Below are 27,884 nucleotides of genomic sequence, written 5' to 3' on the forward strand. Positions count from 1 at the left end.
GCAGACTAAAAGCAGTAATCTTCCATTAGGCATTTAGTTGTATCCGAAGTAGTGCTTAATATTTAAGTTATAGTTTTTTCTTTTCTGACCCTATTTTTGTTATTGTTTAACATTCCGTTATTCCTGTTTAAGTTATATACTTTTCACGACAAGTTAATAGAATATTAAAGGAATCATAATGTAGGGGACTATTTGGGATCATTGCGAAATTCTTAAAATTTTAAAATCAAAGTCAAAATTATTTATTTCAAATAGACCAAGAAGACCTTTGAACGTCAAAGCAAATATTATAATATTGAAAAAAAAAAATGTCTGTCTGACGGTCAGTCTTCTAGTTAAACAATTTTCCACTCATTAATTAAGTTTTAATAAGAATAGGTTCAACATTCTATGTTAGAATAACGGGGTCATTGATATATCTTACACAGTCAGTATTGGGAAAGAAGACCCTTTCTCTTATTAGAAAAATAAACCCTTAACACATTAACAGCGCTAATAAAATTATTATGTAAATTAATATCAACTGCACAGTTTACGCGGTGGCTGGGCAACTGGCTGCCGTGCAACGTGTCGCGGGTTCGATTCCCGCACGGAACAATTCTTTGTGTGATCCATAAATGTATGTTTGTAAACGCACCAACGACACAGGAGAAAATCCTAACATGGGGGAAAAATTAAACAATACTAACTAACTAACTAACTCACTAACCAAAGGTTGAGGCGCTGTGTAAAATGATATTCTACCACCAACATGTTATTACAGATAACTCCTGCGTCAGAAGACAGGGAGAGCTTTAAACAGGTCAGTGGGGTCTTTGTCACTAAAACTATATTATTAGACCCCATGCTACGAACTAACAATTGAAATTGTGCTAGACCCCAGTCCGTGATAAAATGAAATGAAGTGATGTGTTTAACGGGGGTCATTCTGGGGTCATAAGTTTTAGGCCTATATGGGGTCAATGAATGTTATTGATATGTTTAACGATAGACGAAGAAATTGTTCATTTAAAAAATATACCGGCTGAATTGAGAACCTCCTGTTTTGGGAAGTCGGTTAAAAAGAGATTTATTGGTTGTGTTTCTTTGAAATCCTATTTATTTTATGTTTTTATTGTTTACAACAGTTGATTTTCTTCTTTAACAATGTTTATTTTTGTTGGTATTTTCTGGGACAAATTATTGCTGGGACAAACTTTTAAAATTGATGATGTTGACGTAGTCAAAATAGGGACACTCAGTTATGCGTTTATAATAATGCGAATAATTAAAAACGTTGCATTAAGGGATTACGGCCATACCGTATGGGGAAGCCTCTTATGACTTAATATAAACCAAATATTTGTTATCATGTCAACTGATATACCAAAAAGTAATACTTGTAGTGTCATTTAATTCATATGAGTGATCTCCATACTGTTTAAATAAGGCATATGGACATAAGTATCTCTGCTCTACAATGTAAGCTTGGAAGTTTTATATTAACGGAATACATTGATGTCAGGTGGAGTGCAACTTGCATCCGATCAAGAAACTACTGATCAAAGCGTTGGGGAATGGACCAAAACTGTGAGTATACATTATTTAATGCTACGGGTATTGTATTGTTATCGATATCCGAAATTAGTCATTAATCTGAAATGAAATCTTTGAATCGACCATAGTTTTTATATGTATAAACCGATAAACGAGCAGACGGATCACCTGATGGTAAGCAATCGCCGCCGCCCATGACACCCGAACACCAGAGGCGTTACAAGTGCGTTACCGGCCTTCGTTCGTGCGTTAGGAAGGCGCGGTGCGGTTAGGAATTTAAGGGTTGTTGGAGAATCAGGCATTGGGAAGGGGGAGTAATTGGGTCTCCAGTAAGTTCACACACTCACACAACGCAAGCGTTGTGTCATTCGATTTTCTGCTCTGCCGTGGTATCACTCCGGTCGAGCTAACTAGAAGTTGTTTAATAAGTAGATCTACATTTAAAGATTTTTCAATGACAGCGATCATTACTTTCTACCCTTAGTGTAAGATATGATTCTTCTCTGGATTTTATCTTCAAACTAGCTACTTCCGCGCGGTTTCACCCGCTCTGTTCGGCTCCTATTGGTCATAGCGTGATGTTTTATAGCCTATAGCCTTCCTCGATAAATGCACTATCCAACACAAAAAGAATTATTCAAATCGGACCAGTAGTTTCGGAGATTAGCGCGTTCAAACAAACAAACAAACTCTTCAGCTTTATAATATAAGTATAGATTAATAACTAAACTTATTGTAGTTGTGTATTACTGTGTAATTTAATGCTCATGTATGAACACGATATAAGTATACAATAGTTTAAAAGTGGGGACCTATAATTGGCTGCATGTTACATAAGTCGTTTTTATAATTATTTAATGTTAATGCTGTTGGTCCTCCAAATATTAAATAAATAAATAAATAAATATTGTACTACCACACAGTGACGCGACCCTCCGCATGGCGCACCGAGCTCGCCGTCAGCTCGCCATCGAGAAGTGCAACGAGCTAGCTCGCATCGTGGACAACTGGGACGTGCGGGACATCGGACAGTGCTGCAACGAGTTTATTAGAGGTAACATTTGTACCATTTTATTGCGTCGTTGGTCGAGTGGTCATAAGTACGACTGCCGGACAAGGGGTCTCGGGTTCGATTCTAGGGTTGAGAAAATAATTACTGGGCGTTTTTCGGTTTTTCGAAAATTTCTCAATAGTAGCATAACACCAATGGTAAAAAGCGGGTGTAAATTGTATAGCGGCATTATGTGTCGTAATATGCACTTTTGCCTAGCCCTTCGGGGGTAAAAGGCGTGAGGTTGAAAAAAAAAGTATTATTGTTTACTGCTTAAGCACGGCATTAGCGAGAGTCGTAAATTGTCCTACATAATTCATGATATACCACTTTATTTAGTTTAGTTTATTTCCTTCAATGTCGCGAATGTGACTGCCAAAGTGTTATTGGGGGTTTTTCAGATGGCACAAAAAAGAACTCAGTATTAGCATGAAATCTGACATCGTATGTTATTAAATTCGCTGCTAATTACTTTAACTAGAATTTTTATTTTAAAGGCTGTATAACAGCTCACACTTAGGACCCCCGTAGTTTTAAGTCATATTTCTGTACTACTTGGCGACTGGGCTTCTCCCAGTTGAGCAGTCTCTTTTGCTTTTTCTTTTTCTTTTCCTCTTATATATCTTCTGATTTATTTAGTAGCGGGATGCAAGACAAGCAATATTTACTTAAATATATTATGTGAATTAAAACTCAAATCTAAAATGTCTTTTCAAACCGCAATCCCTCTAACTGTTGTACTCAGACACATTTAATGATTACTTAAACCATTCCTTAGTAACGATTTTGTATTGAAAACAGTTGCTAAGGACTGGGTTAAGAGTACGGCGGTGAAACTACTTCTTTTCTTTTAAGAAATAAACCTAAATAATCTATATGTACGTTCCACAGAGGACACGCTGTCCAAGATAGGTCCGGGCAAGCGTATAGCGGAGCGGCGCGCGTACCTCTTCGACGGACTACTACTGCTGTGCAAGCCCATCACCAGCATTGTGAGTATTGTACATTGTATACATTGTACACTGTCCAACTAGAGGTCCCGGGCTCGATTCTTTGCTCGTACAAAGTAGTATAGCGGAGCGGCGCGCGTACCTCTTCGACGGGCTACTACTGCTGTGCAAGCCCATCACCAGCATTGTGAGTATTGTACATTGTATACATTGTACACTGTCCAACTAGAGGTCCCGGGCTCGATTCTTTGCTCGTACAAAGTAGTATAGCGGAGCGGCGCGCGTACCTCTTCGACGGACTACTACTGCTGTGCAAGCCCATCACCAGCATTGTGAGTATTGTACATTGTATACATTGTACACTGTCCAACTAGAGGTCCCGGGCTCGATTCTTTGCTCGTACAAAGTAGTATAGCGGAGCGGCGCGCGTACCTCTTCGACGGACTACTACTGCTGTGCAAGCCCATCACCAGCATTGTGAGTATTGTACATTGTATACATTGTACACTGTCCAACTAGAGGTCCCGGGCTCGATTCTTTGCTCGTACAAAGTAGTATAGCGGAGCGGCGCGCGTACCTCTTCGACGGGCTACTACTGCTGTGCAAGCCCATCACCAGCATTGTGAGTATTGTACATTGTATACATTGTACACTGTCCAACTAGAGGTCCCGGGCTCGATTCTTTGCTCGTACAAAGTAGTATAGCGGAGCGGCGCGCGTACCTCTTCGACGGACTACTACTGCTGTGCAAGCCCATCACCAGCATTGTGAGTATTGTACATTGTATACATTGTACACTGTCCAACTAGAGGTCCCGGGCTCGATTCTTTGCTCGTACAAAGTAGTATAGCGGAGCGGCGCGCGTACCTCTTCGACGGGCTACTACTGCTGTGCAAGCCCATCACCAGCATTGTGAGTATTGTACATTGTATACATTGTACACTGTCCAACTAGAGGTCCCGGGCTCGATTCTTTGCTCGTACAAAGTAGTATAGCGGAGCGGCGCGCGTACCTCTTCGACGGACTACTACTGCTGTGCAAGCCCATCACCAGCATTGTGAGTATTGTACATTGTATACATTGTACACTGTCCAACTAGAGGTGTCGGGGTCGATTCTTTGCTCGTACAAAGTAGTATAGCGGAGCGGCGCGCGTACCTCTTCGACGGACTACTACTGCTGTGCAAGCCCATCACCAGCATTGTGAGTATTGTACATTGTATACATTGTACACTGTCCAACTAGAGGTGTCGGGCTCGATTCTTTGCTCGTACAAAGTAGTATAGCGGAGCGGCGCGCGTACCTCTTCGACGGACTACTACTGCTGTGCAAGCCCATCACCAGCATTGTGAGTATTGTACATTGTATACATTGTACACTGTCCAACTAGAGGTGTCGGGGTCGATTCTTTGCTCGTACAAAGTAGTATAGCGGAGCGGCGCGCGTACCTCTTCGACGGACTACTACTGCTGTGCAAGCCCATCACCAGCATTGTGAGTATTGTACATTGTATACATTGTACACTGTCCAACTAGAGGTGTCGGGCTCGATTCTTTGCTCGTACAAAGTAGTATAGCGGAGCGGCGCGCGTACCTCTTCGACGGACTACTACTGCTGTGCAAGCCCATCACCAGCATTGTGAGTATTGTACATTGTATACATTGTACACTGTCCAACTAGAGGTGTCGGGGTCGATTCTTTGCTCGTACAAAGTAGTATAGCGGAGCGGCGCGCGTACCTCTTCGACGGACTACTACTGCTGTGCAAGCCCATCACCAGCATTGTGAGTATTGTACATTGTATACATTGTACACTGTCTAACTAGAGGTGTCGGGCTCGATTCTTTGCTCGTACAAAGTAGTATAGCGGAGCGGCGCGCGTACCTCTTCGACGGACTACTACTGCTGTGCAAGCCCATCACCAGCATTGTGAGTATTGTAATTAATGTACATTGATTCACTACTTTTTCTTCTCCTCTCTCTAATAACATCTTCTGATATCTCTAATAACATCTTCTGATGTCTTGGATCCCGCAACGAAATCGTTGCGGGATCCAAGACAGTCATTCATGTCCCTGGGACGTTGGACTTCAGTGTTCCGGTGTTTGCATGGTTGTATCTACTGTAGATCCTGGTGCACAGGAGTTGTAGCGGTATGGGAGGGTGTGGCGCGAGGGGACTGGGATGCCGTCTCCTCCTTCTGCGAAGCAGTCATGCTAGCTAAGGAGGAGGCGGGGCGCGTGAGAGAACGAACCTCCTCACGCCCCAGCCGTCGCGAGAGACACTCCGGGCGTCGGGGATCGCGTGACGATCTCCGGCCACCGTAAGTGCGGGCCTGCGGACGGTGAGCAATGGTAGCTCGCCGCCCGACCAGAACCAGACCCGTGCGTGCGGCGCGTTGCGTTCCGCGCGCGCCTCAAAGAGCCATCAGACCACCACAGATGGGGCCCAGCAGGGCTGATGCCTGATCCGGAGCTGCGGACTACCTAGCGGGTTTACCGGGGCTCCGGCTCGACGGGCAGGAGTAGGAACGGGGTGGTTTTTGCTCAGTAAGAGTCTGACACTCCCTCTCGCCTTGCCCAAGGTGAGAAAAGTCATTGGATGATTTTCCCCCCTCAAAAAAAAAAAAAAAAAATGGGAGGGTGTGGCGGACTTGTCCCATTAAAAAAAATAGTGATTCACTACTCAAACTAGAGGTTGATTCTTTGGTCGTACAAAGTATAGTTAGGATTTGGTTCAGATTTTTCAAATAAATGTCACGTATTACGTTATTGGCTTACTCACGTAACTGTTTGACGAGGAACTCGACTTGTTAGTGTGTCGCGGAATGCTGCTCATGAATATGAGCCTCTAGCATGGCTTGAAACTAGTCGAGTTCCTCGTCAAACAGTTACGTGAGTAAGCTGATAACACAATAATTAATTTAAACTGCACTGTGCTTGTATTTACCTAAGTAATTTATTTATTTACTAGGTTATTAAAAACAGAGACTTTTCTAAGTACATGATATAGTATAGAGACATGAGGTTCTGAAGCCAATAACAGAGTTTCACAGCATGCATTACATAAAACTAGAAAGTGGCGAAAATAGGTAAATATACTACAGGTAAATAAACAATGTAACTAAGAGAGAAAGAAACTACTAACTACCACTAAACAATTCATTAATAAACTATTTTAATATTAGCAATATTATTCCTTCAGTGTCTAAAGCATAGTGACTTCATTCCCAGGTGGTGAACAGCGGCGGCAGCGGGGGCGCGGGCGGCGGCGCGCAGCAACTCAAACTCAAGGAGAAACTGCACATACGGAAACTGGAACTCGTCGACAGACCTGATACTGACGGTAATGTCCTATACTTACTATAGACACCACTGCTACTCTTCACGTGGGTGTCATATACCCCATTTGAAGATTTTTTTTTTTTGAGTGGGGAAAATCATCCAATGACTTCTCCCGCCTTGAGCGAGGTGAGAGGGAGTGTCAGACTCTTACTGACTAAAAACCACCCCGTTCCTTCTCCTGCTTTTCGACCCGGAGCCCCGGTAAACCCGCTAGGTAGTCCGCAGCTCCGGATCAGACCCCACTTGAAGATGGATTACATTAATCTTTCTACTTTTTAAACTCTGATCTCCAAGATGTTTGCCAACTGTGGAGATTGGACTGTGGTTTGTCCACTTCTCTTATGTAAAAATGTTACAAAGTGGTCTGTCACTGGGTTTTTATTTAAATGTCATGATTTTCAGGCTCAATTTCCATTGCGCATCCATAGATTGTTTTTAAACATTTTAAAATCACTCTTTAGTCGCAAACTCCTAAAAAGTTATCTTAAACCCTTCATTGAAAAGGAATCTTCTATGAATAAAGACCCCAACTTGTGACCGGATTAATCCGGAGTTGCGGAATACCTAGCGGGTTTACCGGGGCTCCGGCTCGAAAAGCAGGAGTAGGAACGGGGTGGTTTTTAGTCAGTAAGAGTCTGACACTGTCTCTCGCCTCGCCCAAGGCGGGAGAAGTCAATGGATAATTTTCTCCCCTTAAAAAAAATACTTATGACTATAGACCCCACTCCATGACTGTTGACCCCACTCTGGTTGAGTACTAAGTATGCTACAATACCACCCCCAGAGGGGCGGCACATGGTGGAGCTGTGTCCCCGCGTGGGTCCGTGCGTGGTGCTGGCCTGTGCGTCGTGCGCGGAGAAACGGAACTGGATGTGCGACCTCGTCATGCTCAACACGAAGCCTATGCTCGACCGGTTTCTGGACAGGTGGGTACAGTATATTTAGGGTTAACGCCTTTTATCCCCGAAGGGGTAGGCAGAGGTGCACATTACGGCACGTAATGCCGCTATACAATGTACATCCACTTTTCACCATTTGTGTTACAAGTCCCATGTAATAGGGGGTGAGCCTATTGCCATATACTGGACACAATTCCAGACTCCGTGCTACTGCTGAGAAATTATCGAAAAACATTTAAGGTTATATAGGATTATATCATACAATAACTTATACCGAAAGAAATATAGAACTAAAATAATAATATTATTGATGTAGTGTAACAAATAAGTTCATAACAGGGATGATGACGGGGTATGAAAATTGAAAATCTATTTAGTCCGTCCGTTAGGTTATGAAATAATATTAGACACGTATTTTTTATTTTCTCGTAGAAGATAACAATACTTAAATAAAACAAATCTAAGTTTAGGAGTGGCAGCAAATACGTCATTTCTACGTATTAAATGACAAGACAAGAAGTGACATCACACGATATTTCAAATTCATATATCTTCGAAAGTATTTGCTTCCGTAAGAAAATAAAAAATACGTGTCTAATGTTTCAAATAATCTACAAGACGGACATTGAAATGAAAATTAGTCATCTACTCTATTGATAGAGCTATGTATTGATTAGGTGTTAAATCTATTAGTATTACATTATAAATTTGTCATCTACTCTATTCTTTCCCCCAGCATCCTCCTGGACCTAGAGCGGCGGCACCCCCTGAAGCTCCCCCCCGCGTCGCTGTACCGGTTCGCGGTGCCGGACTCCCCCGACAACATCCTGCTGGAGGACAACTCCGCCGCGCGACACCACGGCAACGCCCCCGTACCCCTCATTAAGGTAACCCCACCCCCCCACCCCTACCACCACGGTAGCTGCCATAGTTATACGTTGGTGATTAGGTGGGGACTTGTTTTTATAGAGTATGACTAATGATCCCCGTCTGATTGTTTTTGTGTGTAGGTGATAATTATATAATGACGGTTTTCGTAAAATGTTTTAACAAAGAGATACTTTTAGTGTGAAGGAACACTTTAACTAACCTCTAACTAGTACTTTTAGGTATATCTTCAAACCATCTTTTAACTAAGAATCACTTATATGTCAGTCATGACGTGGCACCTAAATTAATACCTAATTTGTACTATAATGTGTCACTTTTAAGTTTGTGATAATCAAAATACTGGTAATTGTTACCTATCTTAGCTTAAAGTATTCCTTAAAATTTTGAATTTTAAAAGCGGTTATAAAATTGTTTCGTTCCATATTTAAAGAGTTGAGACGTGAAAATAGGATTTTTAGGGTGCTTATCGTGCGAGATTTGCTATGCTACTTTGCTGTGGATGCGTTTGGCTTCCACCAATCATATTCATTGGTACACATAACTTAGCACTGGTGGAAACGGACTCAGCTAAGCAATATTTTTTATATGGAAATATGCGTGCTATAGATGGCTTCCCTACTATCGATACATCGCATACTCGAGCTGCACATCTTCCTCGCACAGCTACATAGCTTAGTATCAGTGGAAACGGTCACATAGTTTCACAGCTTAACTATTACATCTTAGCACATCTCTGGTGGAAAGAACACCCTAAAACAGATTAATTGAATTAAATATTTCTTTGGAAGATAATTTTCATAATACTTATTTGTATTTGAATCAGACGGGGGTTATTAAAACATATTGTTGGTACTAAATATAATTACATAATATATAAAGCTTACTACAACTTCATATAAGTTGTATGTAAGCAGCAGTTTGGTGATAGTGACGCGTGTGTTAGATACAACTTTAATATTTAAAACAAATATTATTTTATTATTAAATATGTTTACTTAAAAGTTATATGTAAAAGTTAAACGGTGAAATATAAAACTCCACTTTAAATTATGAATATAAATAATGCTTTTAATCTTTATTTTTTTCAAGAAATCGTCAACTTATTATTTTTTTTTAACTTTAAACTAACATTTTCTTCGCGTTTTGCCATTTATTCGGTACAATTAAACATGAACCTTAAGTATTAAAGATTAAAGCGGGAATTCATCTCTAACACAATTATTTTATATACTTATATGTATAGGGTGACCGGTAATTAGTGAACGATATTTAAACACGTGATTGTACTCATGATTACAAACAACTTTCCCAAAGAAACTTTTTTGTATACTCATTAGTTTTATTTTTATCACAATAACAAAATAACAAAATTTCATTAGCACGCGCGCGTAAAGTTCACGCATGGTAACGCGCTCGCTGCCAACAGCTGATCATGCGAAGCACGCGCGCGCGAAATTTTGTAGTTTTGTTATTATGATAAAAATAAAACTAATGAGTATACAAAACAAGTATCTTTGAGAAAGTTGTTTGTAATCATGAGTACAATCACGTGTTTAAATATCGTTCACTAATTACCAGTCACCCTATACAATGTGATAGGGGCGAGACTTCTAACCCGCTAAGGCTGAATACTACATCTAATTTTAACGACAAAAGTCCTGGGTCGAAGGGTTCGAATCTCCTCCCCCTAAAAATTATGGCCATTTTAATATTTTTTTTACTTTATTTGATATCAAAGGTTGTATGCGTCGTAGAAACAAAAAAAGACGACAAACGGTAGCTAATAACCTTGGCTAACTAATTCATTACTTTTTTCATATGTTTGATAATGTTTTGGTGAGAAAAAAAATAATTTGTGAATTATTCTTACCGAAAAAATCACTATTTTCCTATATTTTCAATTAGGGGTTCAACACCCCATATTATTTTTTTTGTCGATAAAATTAGATGTAGTACTCAGCCTTAACGGGTTAGAAGTCCCACGCCTATCACATTGTATATTTCTTCTATTGACAGTACGGTACACTTTATATTTCATGTCGTGAGCTTGCTATAGTTGATACAGTTGCTATGCGTTGCTGGCGTTTGCTCATCTAGACATAACTTCACCAGCTCATACTACTTCCAAATGAGGTTGTACCCCTCTGTTATACCACGCACCCACATAAGGGCCTATGCACACCACGTTTTTTAAACGCGCCGTCGACGCGCGTTTGTTGCGATACAGACGCGCGTTTGTATCGATACAAACGACAACAAACTGCTCTGCAGGAGAAAAACGACGCGTTTAAAAAACGTGGTGTGCATAGGCCCTAAATATTACCTAAGCTAGTTTTAATATCCGTGTTCGGTCGTTTATATTTATGTGTAGAATTTTCTTACTAATAGTGCGCACAGAACTAGTAGGCTGCTCCTTAGGTGGCGGTAGGTTGGGGGGCGGTTTGTCGACTCCTTACTCGTGAATAATAGTTTATTCAATTATTGAAACCCTAGACAAATGAAATTTTTAAACTCTACCGCGCTCCGCCATGTATTTCCTCGCGCGAGTTCCTCGTCAAATAATTACGTAAGTCGAAAAATATCTTAATTAATTTAGTTATAATATAAACATGTGATTTACAGTAAATTATTTTGAGTAAACTGCCTAAAACTGGTGAAATTATGTGCTAGAAGCGCAGCGACTGTGAAACATTTTGGCCTGGCTTAGACATGTTTATTATAATACACTCGACAAAGTAATTGTAACAGAAATTATAGATTTTATAAATTACTAAAATTATTTATCGTCTAAATGTCGGAAACTCGTCACTTATGTTTTCTTTTCATACTTTTGATACATTGTTTTAACACAAAAAGATATACTTATTTAAATTAACTAAAAAATGCTGTTTACTCACGTGCTTTAATGAATTTCTACATCTCCGCGTCTACGCACGCTACTTATGATGAAGAGTACCTCTGTGACTCGAAGATAGTAGAGCTTTTTTCCATCAATGCACATGAGTAAATCATACGTGATTTTTAGTTAATTTAGTGTATCTCACGATAGTTATTACAAAAATTTATACTTATTTATACGCGATACGCGACGCGATTCTACGCGACGTTTATGAACGGCCCACGTTTAAGAAGAAAGACAAAAAAAACAGCGCGGCGGTATTAAAAAAAAATACAATATTTTTTGAAAAATGTGTTGTTTTCTTAGTATTTTTATTTTTATTAGTAAAATATATGGTTATGTATTTTAAACATGACGGGAAACGACTTTTTATGTATTATTTATTCATACAAACTTGAAAAGATTTTTTTACTTTATTTACGTACGTTTCTGAATGTAACTCCTGAACGTTATTATTTCGCGAAGATATCTCACTTCTTATGAATTCTCTTATAACTTATTTTGTCTAACCGCCGTACTCAGTCTCACTCATCTAATGGTTACTTAACCCAGTTCTTAGCCACTGTTGTTACTAAGGAATACTTTAAGTAATCATTAAAGGTCTCTGAGTGCGGTAGTAAGCGACATTTATTCATTAGTATTACATGGTAACAAACATAAGGAACAAAATAGGACATTTACCTTTCAACAACAATTAGACTTATGATTTCGTGTGTGTTTATCAAAAACTGAACAAGATTCAGATACAGATACTTTGAGACCTAAACTAAGAATATAGGTAGTGTAAGGTAACTATTAGATCTAGAAATATCTAGATCTAGCTAGGTCGTTTCGTGCAGGAAGCACGGGCGAGCACGTCCGGCTGTCTGTGCGTGCGATTGCGACGCCGATGCTGTCGACGACGAGACCGGCTCCAGGAGTAGCAGCCACCACCACCCTGCACCCACCTCAAGAACAACGCCAAGTATCTTAAAATAATGCACATTGTATGTTTAACGGCTTACTTTACGAGGTAACTCGACTTGTTTCGAGGTACGCTGCGGATGCTTATGAGAAGAATCATGTGGCAACGTTAAACATATAATTAATTGAATACTAAAATGCTGCTCAATTTTAAGTTGTTCTTAAATGTCGTGCTATCTCTGTCATTTGTAGAGACAGAACTATTGTTGAGAGCCTCTTAAAATTGAGTGGCGTTTGAGTATTTAAACATAAGTTGTAATACAAAAATACTGGCTGTATCTTACTATGTTGACGGTACAAGCCCGCGCGTACCCTTAGTACGAGTTGGCTTTACGTTAAACGAAAACAAAACGAGCGAGTGAACTAACCAATCAGAGCGCCGAATGCGCTTTCGTTTCGTTTTTGTTCAACGTAAAGCCAACTCGTACTAAGGGTACGCGTCCACAGGCCCGCATCGTACGGACCGCATCATCAGCAATGCCTATATACGATGCGTGCTGATGACGTCATACGGAATGCGTATGATGCGTACGATGCGGGTCTGTGGAGGCTTACCTTAAGAGTGCTGACAAGTTTCATGTTTGAAACTTTTCGGATGTGCTCGAAAATTTAATTGGATGTGAGTTTATGAGTGATCGGACTTGTTCTGTTTCGCTAGTTATAGGAATGTTACATATTAATGGGGTAGTTTCCTCAGTCAAAATTACATTACTTTGACTTTTCAATACAATGGAATATTCAAAAATAGTCACAGTTTTATTCATTCAATTTTTCTAGCAATATGTTCTAGAAATAAGTCTGCTGTTTGATGTAAAAATATCCTATACACAATTAAAACAATTAAGAAAATATAGTTTTTGGACGTTTCTTTTTAAGTATTGAAACTAACCTATTAAATAGAGTTGGTGAAATATAACAATTTCTGATCACTCCACTCTGATGTGATTTGTCAAAGATTTTACGCGTTTATGCGATTGATAAAGCTCCCAAGATTTCACGTAGAACATACAGTCTTTTGGTGCTTTTCCACCAGAGATTCGCACTTCCTCCCACAGCTACATAGCTTAGTATCAGTGGGAACGAGTATTGGTAATCTTTGATAAACCACATCAAAAAATAATACGGCATAAAAGCGAATTGAAAATATTGTGATTGCAATATGTGATGAATGTAATGGATAGTGAGATTATATTATATACTAAGTACATAGTACATTATATGTACTCGTGTTATTATATCTTATATTTATACATATATTATGTAGAGAGTTATATGTCTATATAGTTACTATATTCATGTATGAAAATTAAAAATCTATTTAGTCCGTCAGTTAGGTAATGAAACAATATTAGACACGTATTTTTTTATTTTGTCATATAAGGTAACAATACTTAGATAAAACGTAACAAAGTTTAGGAGTGGGAGCAAATACGTCATTTCTACGTATAAAACGTACCTAGAAGTGATATTTCAAATCGATATATCTTCGAAAGTATTTGTTTCCATAAAATAATGATAAATGATAAATGATAAATAATACACATGTCTAATGTTTTAAAATAATCTACAAGACGGACATTTAAATAAAAATTAGTCATCTACCCTATTGATGGAAAAAGGTGACTAGGTGTTAAATCTATTAGTATGTATTACTCTGCTATACTTTGTTTTTGTTATAGCTTGATTTTAAATGGCTATGTAGGTTTTGTCTTTAATTTTTACTAAACTCGGAGAATTTCTTAAGTGCCATTTAATTGGGATTAAAATTACATTATGATTATTATCAAATACAATGACTGACTGAATGGATGACTAATGACCCCAACTAGGACTATTGAGTGATCCCAATTGTCCTAATTGGGGTCATTCGTCACTTAATAGTGCATAGGATCACCCAATAGTCCTAGATGGGGTCATTAGTCCACATTGGATTTGACCCCATGTAGGAAGGGATTGTCCTAATTGGGGTCACCCAATACTGCATGGGATCACCCAATAGTCCTAGATGGGGTCATTAGTCCTCATTGGATTTGACCCCATGTAGGAAGGGATTGTCCTAATTGGGGTCACCCAATACTGCATGGGATCACCCAATAGTCCTAGATGGGGTCATTAGTCCTCATTGGATTTGACCCCATGTAGGAAGGGATATTCTCTCGTGATTTAGAATAATATGAATGATGCAAGTCTATCCAATATCAAGCTATACTATTATTAAAAACACAGAGTTTTTTAATATTTTTTAAAAATGATTATGAAATATTGTAATAGATGCAATGCCTAGTTACGAGTCCCTCTGTCACTTAGCTAGGGTTTGGTAAAAGGTGCCTGTAAATATCGCTCATTTAGCCGATCGACAAACTAACTAACTAACACTTATATATATTTATTACTATTTACAGTATAAATACTCGAATCGTGTACATTTTTATAAAATAATAAAAACATATTTGTAAGTTTATAAAAAGTAAATTATGACAGGGATAATGTTAATGGGAAATATTACACTTTCTGTAGATGGACATGCAAAATGATTTCTAATAATAATACTTGAAACGGGTAAAATTAATAACCAATCCCAAATCATCGGAAAAAATATAATTGTAACCTTCTTTTGTTTTCGTTTTATTCATGCAATATCAACCACAGTTGATAACAACTACTATTACATAAAATAAACATTGAATTTCTTAATTTTTTGAAAATAAAACTCGTTTTTTACCATCGCCTGTTTGCGGCGTTTGGGAGCGTTCCGTTTACACTCTGTATAGATTTTTGGCATCTATTGAATTCCGCTCAAAAACATAGACATTTTAGTTTAAGATCTCTTATTAAATTCGTCCTTAAAACCACGTGTACAAACACACGTCACGTTTTCGATCGGCACAATGACTTATACAGACATCTTCACCTTTGGGAACATATTAACGAGATGTTGCCGTTGCAGTCACGGTGTGACCACCATATCAGCCCCACTGGCGTGGCTATCACCACCATCACGCCACATCACGCCACATCACCGCCGTGCAGCGCGGCACTATGATAAGTACTCTATGAAGCATGGCTCAGGCTCCATTTTGATTCATTTGGCACATTTTTTCCAACAAGTTAGGAAGTGTTCGTTTTAATACATATTCGTCCCTTTTGAAATTTTTGTCAGTGTAAGCTTAGCTGACAGTCTTCCATTTTTAAGAAAAACATGTCTGTCAGAGCCACCAACAAATACCACGTATAAATGGGTTATGATCTTGGCAAAGACGTCCCCAAAATGTCTGATGTGATGTTGTCCATTTTTATTTATTACCTCATAATGGGTTTATAAACAATTTCGGCCCCAATTTTTCCTGTGGAATACTCGCTCAGGGTTACCGGGGCTTCAGGCTCGAAAAGTAGCAGTAGGCACGGGGTGGTTTTTAGTCAGTAAGAGTTTGACACTCTTTCGCCTTGCCCAAAGCGGGAGAAGTCATTGGATGATTTTAGGTCTCAAAAAAGGGAAGAATTTAAATCTTATATTGTTGACCCCTTCTCAAGGATCTTAATCACGAATTTAATTTAAATCGATTCAGTAATTACTTTGTTTAAAGTCTGCCAACTGTCTCTTGTTGCTGCTCTGGTCAGCGCACATTGGCTACTCATCCTTGCTCCCGGCCCATAAAAAAATAGGTAATGTCTGCCTATCTAGGGCTTGTACAGATGAACTAAATGTTTATATTATAGTATACAGGGGCACAGCTTAGCTGTGCCGCAGATCTTCATGCGCGGTTGTAGTGGGGTCACTACAACCGCGCATGAAGATCTGCGGCCCGATAATTGAGCGCAGTGACTATGAGCGATGACCCGGTACTACCTGCCCTCATGTAAGAGTATTCTATAAGTGGATCGTTGGTTTGTTTATGGTGATTTTACGGGTTGTTTTGTAAGTGAGATGTCAGCGTTTTTTTTAAGGGGGAAAATCATCCAATGACTATTATTAGAACTTATAACGGGATATTTACCATTTTTATTCATTTTATCGAGTTTCCGACTTTTCCCACCTTGGGCAAGGCGAGAGGGAGTGTCAAGACTTACTGACTAAAACCTCCCGTTCCTACTCCTGCTTGTCGAGCCGGCGCCGCGGTAAACTAGCTAGGTAGTCCGCAGCTCCGGAGCATTTTAACTACTGGAGTGTTATGAAATAACTTCTTTTGATCCCGTAAGTGTTGGGTGTGTGCATATTTAATGTGATGCTCACTTCTCACATGTAAAGTTACAACAGTCTTAAGACTCCAGAGACAGACACCTTCTCACAATACGTACTGTTTTAAAAAGCTCTGCCTTCTGCATCAAGCCCTTGATCCATCCCCCAACGCTAGCCTGTTATGTGGTTGTCGAGGCTGTTGGGTATGTTAATACCCATTGGCTGACATGACTATCGGCACTTTGATAGCTAAATCCATATTCCAAATATCGACAACCTCGTGAGCCAAGTCGCCTATTATTATTATCAGCCATGGTCGTTCCATTGCAGGGTAAAGACCTCCCTTCTGTCTTCCTACTTGTCTCTTCGTAGAGCTCTCTTTCTTCTCAAATACAACAAAAATAAATTAAAATTAGTACTTATAGTAATGTATACTTAATAGATTTTCAAACCGACCCATTTCACTTATAACAATACTCCTACAATCTACCCACTGACGAATGAACAACCATATTTATCAGGTCTGTATCATCATCAACAATGCACTGATAACATTGCATCATCGCATGATTCTCATCAAACAAACAAAATTTCATTAACACGGCCGAAAAATTCATTACCTAGTTACTAGTCTTCCGATAACGCGGGCGCCTCGCTGCTAACAGCTGATCATGCGAAAGCATGCGCGCGCGATATTTTGTTGTTTTGTTATTGTGATAAAAATAAAACTAATGAGTATACAAAAAAAGTTTCTTCGGGAAAGTAGTTTGTAATCATGAGTACAATCACGTGTTTAAATATCGTTCACTAATTACCAGTCACCCTATATATTTATATTCATATGCATGTAGTAAAAAGCGGTTATATCAACCGGGCTCCAATTTTATTTATTAGTCTAGATTGTATAATTTTGTATCAAAAGATGCTTTTATACATTTTTATACAAGTGTATAAATATGGCTCTGTCACTATGGCAGTATTTTCGATATAAAATTATAAAAATAAAAAAAATAAAATTTTTTCCCATTTTCGAATTGGATTGAGAGCTTATAATATTACATATTATGTATACATATTGCAAATATATTAAGAATGTATAATTATATTTATATAATAGTATGTCCGTTATATTTTATTATATGTTATATTTATATACAGTTTGTATAGTCAGGTTATGGAAGGGTATTGAAAAGATATGTATCTATGTATTTTTTTATAATACGCGGTACAGTTTCGCTGTCACAGAGAGACGCCAAAATTAACAAATTGAAACATAACATTGTAATATATTTATAGTATATTATATTTTATTAGATAAGTAATGGTATACTTTAATATTTTTATAATAACTGTTGTGTGAAATATTAAGTTAACTAAGAACTATGGTTTTACTCATATACATTAATGAAGTCACAGAGCGACGTCGACGAAGCGCGACTTCGCCGTCTGCACACGCTGCTCATGATGAAGAGTCCCTCTGTGACTCGGAACTAGTAGAGCTTTTCTCCATTAATGTACGTGAATAAACCGTGAATTTTTAGGTAATTTAGTACGTCTATACGTTAATTATGAATTAAAGTTATAGAGTTTATTATCTCAATTAATATTGGGAATAAGAATACGAAAAATGTTCGTGTTCGTTCGAAATTGAATTATGCACTTACTATAAAATTGTTAACTTATATCAAAATTGTGACATCAGTTTGGAGAATGACACAAATGAATGACTCTTGAATGTTGCTGTACTAGTCATTTCACTAAGCCTAATTAATAAAACTAATATTTGGTAGTCAGTAAGTAAAATATTTTTAAACCTTTTATCTTATAATGACAATATATATTAAAAGTAAATAAATATAAACTTTAGGAATTATACTACAAGATCTATTTTCGCGTAACTGAATGCTTTAAATCCTATAAATGTGTTCCCTCCCTTAGATATTTGTAATTATGTTTAAGAAAATACGTAATTAATTAAATAAAACTCATTATAGTTACATGGTTCACTCGCGAATCTTTTTATTAACTGTGTATTCGAATATACCTATTCCAAAATTGTTGGTCAGTCATAAGGGTCACTCCTGACTGATGTGAGGATGTATACATAAGATATTTCGATGAAAGTAGAGTATTTTGATGAAATATTATAAAAAAAATAAAAATATATTATATGGGATTGAAGTTAAAGTAGTCAGTTTTTGGAAATAATGTTGTATTTAAATTGTAGAACGAAAATTTTAATACGGGTTTAACCTAGTGAGAGTAGTATTACGTGTTATATAAATATATAGTTATATATATTGTCGTTATATATGTTATATAGTTTAATATATTGTCGTTATAATTATATTATAATGAATGTTAATGTTTTATGTCATATTTGTTGTAGTAGGTAGAGTAATAGAGGTACTTCATACATTATATGATATTGGAATTGAGATGCTTGATAGATTATATAATATTATAATTTCTTGAGATGAAATTTTTAAAATGTTGAAATATTAATATTATTGATGTTAGTCATAGGGCTGAATTTTCAATCAACAGATAATTATTATCTGTGGCATAAAATTGACAATTGATAGTTTTTAGACTGGGAAAATTTACTGATATTCAAAAATTATACCTCCGATGGATAAATCAGCCTTTAGGGTGCTTTTCCACCAGAGATGTGCTATGCTACGTTCCTGTGGATGCGTTTGGCTTTCACCAATCATATTCAATGGTACATATAGCTTAGCACTGGTGGAAACGGACTCAGTTAAGCTATGCTTTTTTATGATAAGATGCGTGCTATGGATGGCTTACCTACTATCGATACATCGCATACTCGAGCTGCGCATCTTCTTCGCACAGCTACATAGCTTTGTAGCAGTGGAAACGGTCACATAGTTTCACAACTTACCTATTAAATCTGCGTAACTACATGGCACATCTCTGTTGGAAAAGCAACCTTATTGCAGTAGTAATTAAGTTGTTATTTATTCGTATTTATGTAAAAGTTATAATATTCTGTGTCTACGTGATTATTTAAATGTCGCATAACGGGTATTGTTATAGATGTTGTGTTTATGTCAATTTACATGTTGTAGTAGTTGTGATTGTAATAGTATTAGCACTTTATTCATTACATTTGATGTGGTGTAGGTTCGATTCTCACACGGAACAATATACTAGTGTACTTCGTATGTAACAAACATGTATATTCTAATAACTAAATAACATATCACACTTTAACGGCACCGCTCCAACCCAGCAATTAACTTGTCATTTAAATTTGAACATTAAATCTTATGTCGTATGATATATTTCATAACGCTGCCGCGCAATTTATAAACACAGTGAGGAACATGTGCATTAAGTGGCACTTACTACGTTTTTGAATAGTGCGGCCATGTTCTTGACTGCGTTTTTAAATTACGTGGCAGAACATCAATAGATTAAGGCTGTAAGCGAGCGGTCCGCGCGTTGACGGCGTGCTTACAGCATTTTCGTATTGATTCCAAAGTAAGAAACGCCATGCCGCAGTGGTGGCGCATCCATGCCGTTTATGTGATTATAAATATAACACTAGTCAATAAAAATAAACTAGATCTACAAATCTACATATATATGTATGTAATTTGAAAATCTGTATATGTGTGTACAATCAACATTGTTCTGTATACGCACACACGTGTAAAGTGTCAGTCTCTCAGTATCTGTATCTCGTAGTATCGATGTGAATGTTGTAATAAATGTCTTGTTGTATGTATGTTTGTTTTTAACTATATAATGTAATGTCCCAAGTGTTACAAGCGTTCATAGGCCACGGTAACCACTTACCATCAGGTGGGCCGTGTGCTTTCTTGCCACCGTCGTGGTATAAATAAAAGTCTATCAACAATCATTTATTTATCATCAGGTAAGAAGAGAAAATATTATATCGCTCACCTAGTAATATATTGGCACATCTGCAAAACATGCGAAATTGACTTTATATGGCTTACGTGTTTAAAAAGTGCATATTAACCTATTTATTTCTATATTCATCGAGAGAGGTCGTAAGTGTCATTATACCATTATTGTAGTTTCCCCCTTCACGCACGTAAAACAACGGTTCATTGGTCAGTAAAGTAAAAACTAAACAAGTCAGGTAAACTATGAAAACCGTAAATGTGCCAATAAATTATTAGGTGTGCGATATTTAGTTATATTATAACTGGCACTGCGAACGATGCAATGGCCACCTACCTATGTTTTTCTTATATTTTTTTTATCATCGTTGCTGTGCTCCCTATAATAGTTTGCATATCTTTTTGTATATTTTATGTACTTTTATTTCGTTATACTTATGGTAATTTAACCATATAAATTGTAAGGATAAAATGCAAAGTTGTATCTAACACTATCGCGGCACTATCTCTTTTACTCCTTACCTAACGTCTTCAAGTGTGAGAGAGACAGGTACAATTTATCAGTCCTGGTATTAGTCATCAGTCTAGTTTTGGTATAATAAAATGTTAAGTAATATTTATACCGTTTACTCACTTTGCGATTTAAGGGCTCTGGTTGAGCTCGAAACTGTTCAGACTGACTCGTAAAATAAGTATGCGAGTAAATAGTATGAAAATCAATTATTATGTTATCGGCTTACTAACGTAACTGTTTGACGAGGAACTCGACTAATTTCAAGCCATGCTCCGCTCGTGTGTTGCTGAATTCCGCTCATGAATATGAGCCTCTAGCATGGCTTGAAACTAGTCGAGTTCCTCGTCAAAAAGTTACGTGAGTAAGCCGATAACATATAATAATTAATTTAGCATGTCTCACGAAAGTTACAATAAAATTTATTTGACTGCACGGTTGGTGCGGTGGCTGGGCAACTGGCTGCCGCGCAACGGGTAGCGGGTTCGATTCCCGCACGGAGCAACTCTTTGTGTGATCCAAAAATTGTTGTTTCGGGTCTGGGTGTCATGTGTATGTGAACTTGTATGTTTGTAAACGCACCCACGATACAGGAGAAAATCCTAATGTGGGGCAACGTTTTTTTTTAAATAAAAAAATATATATATTTAGCTAATATTCCCTCTGAATCCTCCAGGGCGCGACACTGCTGAAACTAGTCGAACGACTAACGTACCACATCTACGCTGACCTGAACCTGGTGCGCACGTTCCTCACGACGTACCGCTCGTTCTGCTCGCCCGGGGAGCTGCTTGAGCTGCTCATCGAGCGGTTCAAGATACCCGAGCCAAGCGAGGTGTATGACACGCCTAGAACTGGTGAGTACAGGGTTTAAAGTAAATTATATGGATTTTGGGTCGTAGAGGGTTTTGTGTTGTGTGTGAGTGTGTCTAAGTGTGTGTGTGAGTGAGTCTGAGTGTGTGAGTGAGTGAATGAGTGAGTGATTGAGTGAGTGAGTGAGTGAGTGAGTGAGTCTGACTGTGTGAGTAAGTGAGTCTGAGTGTGTGAGTTAGTGTGTGTGTGAGTCAGTGAGTCTGAGTAAGTGAGTGAGTCTGAATGGGTGTGTGAGTGAGTGTATGTGTGTGAGTGAGTGAGTGAGTGAGTAAGTAAGTAAGTGAAAGGTAAATGATTCAGTTAATGAGAGTTTTTTTTTAAGACTGTGTCGATGTATATTGTCACAGTTTTGAACTTAATCGCTTGATTGGAAAGTTTCTATGTATTATGTAAAGCTATTGTATTGCATTAAAAATATTTATTCTGTAAAATTTAACGAAATTAATATCATTATATAAATGCATGGTGTATCTGGTCAATATCTATGTATAATATTATATAACAATATGTGACGTGTATGTATGTCTGCGCACGCTAGTCCCAAGGATCAAGACGCCCAAAAAGGACGTGAGTCCGAACTCCTCGCTGCTGGACATCGATCTAGGTAACGTATTGTCGGTAGGACTGTAGATTTATTGTGTTAATGTGCTTCCTCTTCCATCGACCAGCTGCACAGTACGGTTTGTAGAGACCCAATTTGAGTTTTGGATAATTATATTGTGACAATTTAAGTGATCTAATAACCGCAGAAGTTCTGACGGATTGCCGTGGCTCCGGCTTGAAGAACAGTAGTAGGAACGGACTGGTAATAACATATTTAGGTGTTAAAAATGTGGGAAGATGATGACATATTAAATAATAAGCTTTTTTTAAACTCTATTTATTTACATTGCTTCTCCACAAACTTCTTTGCCATACATTTTTTTACATTAGTCTAATGAATTTTTATAGTACCTTTGTTACGTATTATAATTATTACTACAAAAATACTTACACATTGACGTAATAATGTTGTTTAAGTTCTCCTTCATTGATTAACTAGTCATCACCCTAGTGCGATTGCCAAACACAAAGTCTTAGGTTCTATTCCTTGTCTTACTGCTGTGTTGTCAGTAATTATATATAATATAATTGTTGTGTAATCGTACAGCGGAGAGCATAGAGAGCGTGGCGAGCAGCGACGCGGAGAAGTTAAGCAAGAACACGGCGCGCGAGGACTGGAAGCGGTACCGCAAGGAGTTCCAGCAGCCCGTCAAGTTCAGGTGTGTGTACAATGTACATCTTATATTAATGATTGAAGTTAAGCAAGAACACGGCGCGCGAGGACTGGAAGCGGTACCGCAAGGAGTTCCAGCAGCCCGTCAAGTTCAGGTGTGTGTACAATGTACATCTTATATTAATGATTGAAGTTAAGCAAGAACACGGCGCGCGAGGACTGGAAGCGGTACCGCAAGGAGTTCCAGCAGCCCGTCAAGTTCAGGTGTGTGTACAATGTACATCTTATATTAATGATTGAAGTTAAGCAAGAACACGGCGCGCGAGGACTGGAAGCGGTACCGCAAGGAGTTCCAGCAGCCCGTCAAGTTCAGGTGTGTGTACAATGTACATCTTATATTAATGATTGAAGTTAAGCAAGAACACGGCGCGCGAGGACTGGAAGCGGTACCGCAAGGAGTTCCAGCAGCCCGTCAAGTTCAGGTGTGTGTACAATGTACATCTTATATTAATGATTGAAGTTAAGCAAGAACACGGCGCGCGAGGACTGGAAGCGGTACCGCAAGGAGTTCCAGCAGCCCGTCAAGTTCAGGTGTGTGTACAATGTACATCTTATATTAATGATTGAAGTTAAGCAAGAACACGGCGCGCGAGGACTGGAAGCGGTACCGCAAGGAGTTCCAGCAGCCCGTCAAGTTCAGGTGTGTATACAATGTACATGTTATATTAATGATTGAAGTTAAGCAAGAACACGGCGCGCGAGGACTGGAAGCGGTACCGCAAGGAGTTCCAGCAGCCCGTCAAGTTCAGGTGTGTGTACAATTGAAAGCAATACTAGATTAACACCTGGGGGCCTACTCTAATTCAACGAAAAACAAGTTTGTATACTACAATTCTATTTATTGCGAACTTTTGTGACCAAAAATGAACAAATGAAATGAAGATAAATAAATACATACATAATACCGAAGATTAAACGAAACTTCGGATTCAAGAACCGGAGTAGGCCCCCTAAACTCATCAACAGTCTGAACGTGACCACGGCCGCTTCTCACACGGAGAAGGTTTGAGCATTAATCACCACGCTTGTTCAATGCGGGTTGGCGATTTCAAACTTATGATAAGAAATTATAAGCCCAGGTTTCCTCACGATGTTTCCTTTCACTATTTAGAAAGTACATATAACTTGGAAAAGTAGGTTTCTTTCTAAGATTATTGAGACACCAATAACAAACGGTGAAGGAAAATATCGTGACACAACTCGGGCTTATAATTTGTAATTATAAGTTTGAAATTGCCAACTCGCATTGAACAAGCGTGGTGATTAATGTTCAAACCTTCTTGTGAGATTAGTGATGTTAGCTGTGGACACTTATAGGCTGTTGATGTGTAGATGTATTGTGAAGCCCCGGGTAAAATATATACAATATTTACATTATTAGCAGTTCCTATTGATAACATAGGCTTAGGAGGCTAGGGGTTGGGCGGATGGATCAAGGGCCTGATGCAGAAGGCAGTACTCCTCGAAACGGCACGTATTGTGAGGAGGTTTCTGTCTCTGGAGCCCTAACCACCGGTAGCTTGGACCATGCTCCCGCTACTGGTCGGGTCCTATTTTTATATTTTTAAATATTATTTTATTTTGTAGTACCTATTTAAAAATGTAATTTTAGAGGATTTTGAATAAATATAGAGATAATAATAAAAAATTACTTCTTAAAATGGTTTGAAAAATTGAAATTTTACCTGTACAAATGCGATGCGCACTGATGAACGCAACCACTACCAGGTGCCAGATAGCCCGTATGATGTCTGGGAGACTGAGAGACATACTATATCTAAAAACTGGCCTTCTTGAAATGCTCTCTCAAAAACGTTGCCAGCGCTTATACTATTAGTAATAGTTCCTATTGATAAAGTATAATTTGATGTGGCAGGGTAATAAACGTGCTGCGTCACTGGGTGGACCAGCACTTCTACGACTTCGAGCGCGAGCCGGCGCTGCTGCAGCGGCTGCGCGACTTCCTCGAGTCCGTCGACGGCAAGCCCATGAAGAAGTGGGTGCAGAGCGTGCTCAAGACGCTGCAAAGGAAGGTATTAAAATACAACATTACAGCTTAATTATTATGTTATCGGCTTACTCACGTAATGTTTTGACGAGGAACTCGACTAGTTTCAAGCCATGCTAGAGGCTCATATTCATGAGGCGAACGAGTCTAACGAGCCAACATCGTCCCGCGCGCCGGATAGTACGCGCGATTTCAGACAGAGGGCGCGATGGGCGCGTAGCTCGAATCGCCAGTAGCAGCGACAATCGCCGCGTCGTGTGTCGCGGAATGCTACTCATGAATATGAGCCTCTAGCATGGCTTGAAACTAGTCGAGTTCCTCGTCAAAACATTACGTGAGTAAGCCGATAACATAATCATTAATTTAGTATGTCTCACGAAAGTTACAATAATAACATTACAGCTTACGCCAATACGTTATACAGCCAAAAGAAGAAATTAAAAACTAATACAATTCTCAACAAAACACATACAATTAAAAACAAAAAAAAAACCTAAATAGTAATTAAACATAAACACAAAAAAAAAATAAACACATTTTTGGTATGCAGACTAGGCTCACCGCCACTGAACCATAGCGGTAGTCATCATCAGGGCCTATGTGGAAAATGAGATAATCGCGGATAAAATACATAATAGGAGCAGATGGATTACCTGATGGTAAGCAATCGATGCCGCCCATAGACACCCGAAACATCAGAGGCGTTACAATTGCGTTGCCGGCCTTTTGGGAGTTAGGAATTTAGGGATAGTTGGGAAATCGGGGAATGGGAAGGGGGTAATTGCGACTCCACTGCCCTCACCTACTCTGTTCTAAAATAACTCGGCTCGTAAATTAAAATGTAGGTCGGAATTTGGGATTTGTGACACATAAGTATATCGGGTCCTTATCTAGAGTTGGTGAAACAGGTGCGTAATGTAACAAAATATACGTTCTTGAAAACCGCACCAGAATCGATTCAGCCATTCACAAGATAATTACGGACATACATGCCATAATATGTTTTTTCTCCTTCATATTTTAACTTGATGTTTACTGACGTAATGCTTCGTGTCCCAGAGCCAGCCCCCGACGGAGTGCGAGGCCCTGGGCGGGTCTGTGTCGCACGTGTTCGACCGGCTCCCCCCCACCCCCCTGCGGCACGTGGCGGAGCCCGAGCGGTTCGCGTGGCACCCGCTGGCGCTGCACCCGCTGGAGCTCGCCAGGCAACTCACGCTGCTCGAGTTCCATCTCTACAGACAAGTAAGTATAGCGCTAGTCTTCACGCGGGTGTCTTATATCCAGCCCTAGCTAAGATCAGTTTCAATAAAAAAAAATGTTATCACTTTACGGCCAAAATTTAAAACCGATTTTAATTCAAAATGTTTGAATGAATTACCACTTATAAAGTTATATTTATTTATTATTTTTATTTATTTATTTATCTTTTAATATTTCAACACATGCCTGTTGTTACACCTACTGTTGTCTCTCTGCATCACCCCAAGGTTGACTGGTAGAGAACGCCATGGCATTAAGTCCTCCTTTGTATGAATATACATAAAGTGTAAAATAAAATAAATATTTATAGGTATAGATGGTCATTTAACCATTATTTTCCCTGCTAAGTGTAGAGATTATAACAAACCCCTCTAATGTAAAGGAGGCCCATAGTCCAGCAGTGGACCACTGATAATGATGATGATTATTTCCAGGTGAAGCCGTCGGAGCTGGTGGGCGCGGTGTGGACGAAGAAAGACAAGGAGAAGACCAGCCCCAACCTGCTGCGGATCATCAAACATACCACCAACGTGAGTAGCCATACTTGGGTCACCACCACCTTGGGGATAGCAGCTAGGTTCACTGGGGCCCGGAGCTGCAGACTACCTTTTTAAAGTTATTGAGTTGTTAAAGTAAAGTGGCTATTTTGTACTATTTTTATTGCATTGTATTCTTTTGGTAATAGTATGGAGTGCATAAAAAAGGTTTTAAAGCAGAGTTTTGTAACGTGACCTTTGATAATAGATACTAGACGTAAACTAGTAGATTCTGATCCGGAGCTGCGGACTACCTAGCGGGTTTACCGGGGCTCCGGCTCAAAGCAGGAGTAGGAACGGGGTGGTGTTTAGTCAGTAAGAGTCTGACACTCCCTCTCGCTTCGCCCAAGGCGGGAGAAGTCATTGGATGATTTTCCCTCCTCAAAAAAAAAAGTTCACTGGGGAACGGACAGACAGACAGACTATACTTTACCTGTTACTATTTTTATTTATTTGTTCACGTATCCAAAGTACTTGTTTTTATGAACTACATCTTCGGCCACATCTTCGCTTAGCAGTCCTGGAAGTAAGCGGGTTGGTGGCCACACGCACACTTATAAACAATAAAAAAAAAATTTGCTTCTTCCGCGCGATTTTACCCGCTGCTCGACTCCTAATACTCCTATTGATCGCAGCGTATTGTTAAATATTATACGCTAAATAAGTATTCAATTCTGACTAGTAGTTCCGGAGCTAGGCGCGTTCAAACAAACAAATGAAATTAAATGATATACGTTCTTCTTCATTTGAATATACACTTGCATGTGAACTTGTATGTTTGTAAACGCACCCACTGTGTGTTGACCACGACACAGG

At 38.9% G+C, this 27,884-nt stretch overlaps 1 protein-coding gene across 6 annotated transcripts in view; it reads left to right on the plus strand.

The window, feature by feature from the left end:
• Positions 1-27,884, plus strand: part of LOC118280194 (protein son of sevenless) — a 56,083-nt gene that overhangs the window by 12,744 nt on the left and 15,455 nt on the right. For 4 of the 6 annotated variants that reach the window (XM_050702098.1, XM_050702099.1, XM_050702100.1 and 1 more), the window contains exons 8-20: positions 764-802; positions 1,505-1,569; positions 2,460-2,590; positions 3,479-3,579; positions 6,769-6,880; positions 7,664-7,805; positions 8,515-8,665; positions 21,792-21,972; positions 22,527-22,592; positions 23,139-23,250; positions 25,141-25,297; positions 26,332-26,514; positions 26,967-27,062. In XM_050702098.1, the coding sequence (XP_050558055.1) occupies positions 764-802; positions 1,505-1,569; positions 2,460-2,590; positions 3,479-3,579; positions 6,769-6,880; positions 7,664-7,805; positions 8,515-8,665; positions 21,792-21,972; positions 22,527-22,592; positions 23,139-23,250; positions 25,141-25,297; positions 26,332-26,514; positions 26,967-27,062 (1,536 nt within the window). The remainder of the gene's footprint in view (positions 1-763; positions 803-1,504; positions 1,570-2,459; positions 2,591-3,478; positions 3,580-6,768; positions 6,881-7,663; positions 7,806-8,514; positions 8,666-21,791; positions 21,973-22,526; positions 22,593-23,138; positions 23,251-25,140; positions 25,298-26,331; positions 26,515-26,966; positions 27,063-27,884) is intronic. The other 2 variants (XM_050702102.1, XM_050702104.1) reach the window with 2 other exon arrangements.

Source organism: Spodoptera frugiperda, chromosome 21 (genome assembly GCF_023101765.2).
Source record: "Spodoptera frugiperda isolate SF20-4 chromosome 21, AGI-APGP_CSIRO_Sfru_2.0, whole genome shotgun sequence".
Taxonomy (NCBI): domain Eukaryota; kingdom Metazoa; phylum Arthropoda; class Insecta; order Lepidoptera; family Noctuidae; genus Spodoptera; species Spodoptera frugiperda.